Genomic DNA, 3,438 nt, shown 5'->3' with positions numbered 1-3,438 from the left:
ACCCGCGCCCAGCGTGAGTTTTAAGCCACCGGGTCCGGGACGTGAACCGTGGTCGACTACGTGGGAGTCCAGCGACATAGCCATTACGCTAACTGCTGGTTCCTGGTGAACATGGGTTTTTAAAGTTTATTTCATGAGGGACCAGCAGGTGGCATGGTGATTAAGGTGCTGGACACTCCCACATAGCTGACCACGGTTCAAGTCCTGGACCTGGTAGCTTGCTTTCTCACTTCCCCCCTTTCTCTCTCCGTCTCTGTGTCTCCCTCTGTCAAATTAAAAATAAATGAATGAATGAATAAATAAAATTTTTTAAAAAGTTTATTTCATGAGAAAGAGCACATGGGGCCAGGCTCCCTCAGTAGGGTCTCATGCCGTGACCCACTCCAGCCCTCTGTGTCAGCGTGGGTCACGGCACTGCGGAGCGCTGGGCCCCGGGCCGCCGTGCTGGGACGCAAGCGTATTCTGAGCCATCCGTGTGCCGGGCGGGGGTGGGGGTGGCGAACACTCCGGGCTGCTGGGCCACGGGAAGGCCCTCGCGGCAGAGGGAACCTTCCCTCAGTAGGGTCTCATGCCGTGACCCACTCCAGCCCTCTGTGTCAGCGTGGGTCACGGCACTGCGGAGCGCTGGGCCCCGGGCCGCCGTGCTGGGACGCAAGCGTATTCTGGGCCATCCGTGTGCCGGGGGGGGGTGGGGGTGGCGAACACTCCGGGCTGCTGGGCCACGGGAAGGCCCTCGCGGCAGAGGGAACCTGCGGCCGTGTCCCCGGGCCGTGTGTCCACCTAGGAGGGCCGGCCCCGGAGAAGAGGAAGGGGTAGCTCGGGCTCCTGGCCCGCCGAGATGCTGCCGTGGGAAGCGCATCTTTAAATAGCCTCTCGCTTTCCACTAAAAATAGCGAAGTTCTGCTGCGGTGGAGGTGGTTGCCGGGGCGGCGGGGCTGGCTCCTGGCCAAGGCAGGCGTGGGCACACGTGGCCGGCGTGCACTGGGCGGTGGGCCCCGCTCACCACGCCAGCGGCCACTTTCACCTTGTCCCCACGGCCAGGGGTGCTGTAGAAGGTCCCCCCCCCAACTCCGCAGGGAGAGTAGCAAACCCCGCGTGCCCGAGGGGCTTCTCCAGAGCTGAGTGGGTGGATCCAGGTCCTGCTGCAGGGTCTGGTGGTGGGGTGGGAGTGGGGGTGCAGACTGTGTGGCCTGAGGACTGGCCGGTCTCCCCAAAGAGGACTCTGGTATGTCCCTATGAACTAAGGAGGGTGTCCTTCAGGAAGTGCAAGATCTTTACAGGGAGGACGTGGAGGAGAGCCAGCAGTCCTGGAAGGCTTCCCGGGAGAGGGGGCGACTTTGGAGCAAGTGCTGAGGGTAGTGAGAGATGGGAAGGGGTGGGGGGCGTTGCGCTTTTCCCCAGTCTCCAGTGCTGTGCGCTGCCATCTGGAGAGGGAGGTCGCCAACTCAGAGGAGGGCTGCCTGACTGGGCTTGTGCCCCGTGCCACCTCTGACGGACTGGGGCTCCCTGTACCCCAGAATCTTCCTGGCGCGGGAGTCGTACTGGGTTACAGGCAGGTCTCGGGGAGGCCCGGGGCTGGCCGAGGCTGCCGGGGTGGGCCATTATCCTCTGCCCATCTCGGGGGGCGTTTGCTGGCTCAGGACCCGCCCCGGGCTCCCACCTCCAGCCTGTGCCCTGCCCAGGGCAGGGGAGCCCAGGAAAGGGCCTGGCTGTGCCAGGAGGTTGTATGTGGCCACCCCAGCCCAGGGCCTCTCAGAGCCTCAGACAGCCACCACGGGGGCTGTGGGGTCAGCGGGCCCCATGCAGCCTCTGCTGGTCACGCAGAGGAGTGACGGGGGGTGGGCAGCAGAGTCCCGCCCCAGCCCAGCCCAGCCAGTCCAGCCCGCACCCACGTGGCTGGCCTGTGGCCCTGCCGTGTTCTCAGGCCCAGCTCTCTGCCCCGCTGCCCACCGCAGGTGCCCGTGGCTGACGCGAGCCGTGTCCCCAGCCGTGCCCGTCTACAATGGCATCATCTTCCTCTTCGTCCTGGCCAACTTCAGCATGGCCACCTTCATGGACCCCGGCGTCTTCCCCCGAGGTAGGGCTGGGCGGCTCCCCGCTCATTTTCAGGGGAGCCCAGGGCTTCCCGGTGGGTGGGCCCGGCGGAGACGGACAGCGCGTCTTCTGCCAGGAAAGTCACCTTCCCGCCGCCCCGCCCCCGCAGCGGACGAGGACGAGGACAAGGAGGACGACTTCCGGGCCCCGCTGTACAAGAACGTGGACGTGCGGGGGATCCAGGTCCGCCTCAAGTGGTGTGCCACCTGTCACTTCTACCGCCCGCCGCGCTGCTCCCACCGCAGCGTCTGCGACAACTGCGTGGAGGTGACCCGCGCAGCCCCCGGGCCGGGTGCCCTGACGCGCTGCTCCCGCCAGGACTTTGACCACCACTGCCCCTGGGTCAACAACTGCATCGGGCGCCGCAACTACCGCTACTTCTTCCTGTTCCTGCTGTCGCTCAGCGCGCACATGGTGGGCGTCGTGGCCTTCGGCCTGGTCTACGTGCTGAACCACGCCGAGGGGCTGGGCGCCGCCCACACCACCATCACGTATCCTTGGGCCGCGGCACCCCTTGGCAAAGGCAGCGTGGGCCGGGATGTGTCTCGCAGGGGAAACCGAGGCCCCCGAGGGGTGGGTCAGATGCTCGGGGAGCCCCAGCGGGTGGACTGCCATCGCTGGGTGGGCAGGGGGTGCGTTTGTCCACAGGCACCGTCACGGGGCCCACTGTGTCCTCGCCCGCGGCCATTGGCCTTAACGGGCCAGCATGGCTGTCATGTGCGTGGCCGGCCTCTTCTTCATCCCGGTCATCGGCCTCACCGGCTTCCACGTGGTGCTGGTCACTAGGGGGCGCACCACCAACGAGCAGGTGCAGACTCCACGGGGTGGGCCGCTCGGGGACAGAGAGGGGGACGGGGCTGCAGAACCTTGCCCGAGGTGGCCTGTGCAGGGTGGCGGGAGGACACACTAGCCCCGAGACCTCCTGGGGGACCCCTGTTCCAGTCCCGGCGCACCCTCGGCGCACCCTCTGTCCGAGGACCACAGTGGCCATGACTCCGGCCTAGAGATTCCACAGCTTCCCGCAGGACTGTCCGCGCGACCTGGGTGACAGTCCCTGCCCGCTCCCCTGCCCAGCCCAGCCAGGACAGGGGTGGTCAGGCTGGCTGAGGGTCCTGTGTCCACAGGTGACGGGGAAGTTCCGCGGGGGCGTGAACCCGTTCACCCGAGGCTGCTATGGGAACGTGGAGCATGTGCTATGCAGCCCCCTGGCACCCCGGTGAGGCCCGGCGGGCAGGGGCGGGTGCGGGTGTGGACCCGGTGAGGCCCGGCGGGCAGGGTCGCGGGTGCGGGTGTGGACCCCGTGAGGCCGGCGGGCAGGGTCGCGGGTGCGGGTGTGGACCCCCG

General features: G+C 67.1%; 1 protein-coding gene across 1 annotated transcript in view; it reads left to right on the top strand.

Moving 5' to 3' along the window:
* ZDHHC8 (zDHHC palmitoyltransferase 8) overlaps positions 1-3,438 on the top strand; it is a gene marked incomplete in the record, with an annotated part of 43,250 nt that overhangs the window by 16,868 nt on the left and 22,944 nt on the right. The window contains 5 exon segments of the mRNA XM_027772604.1: positions 1,518-2,077; positions 2,204-2,361; positions 2,413-2,585; positions 2,800-2,902; positions 3,219-3,310. Coding sequence (XP_027628405.1) covers positions 1,518-2,077; positions 2,204-2,361; positions 2,413-2,585; positions 2,800-2,902; positions 3,219-3,310 — 1,086 coding nt within the window.

The sequence above is a fragment of the Tupaia chinensis genome, unplaced genomic scaffold, assembly GCF_000334495.1.
Source record: "Tupaia chinensis unplaced genomic scaffold, TupChi_1.0 Scaffold000287_1, whole genome shotgun sequence".
NCBI classification, from domain to species: Eukaryota; Metazoa; Chordata; class Mammalia; order Scandentia; family Tupaiidae; genus Tupaia; species Tupaia belangeri.
Note: the sequence above shows the minus strand (reverse complement) of the source record. Positions and strands in the feature narration are given on the sequence as shown.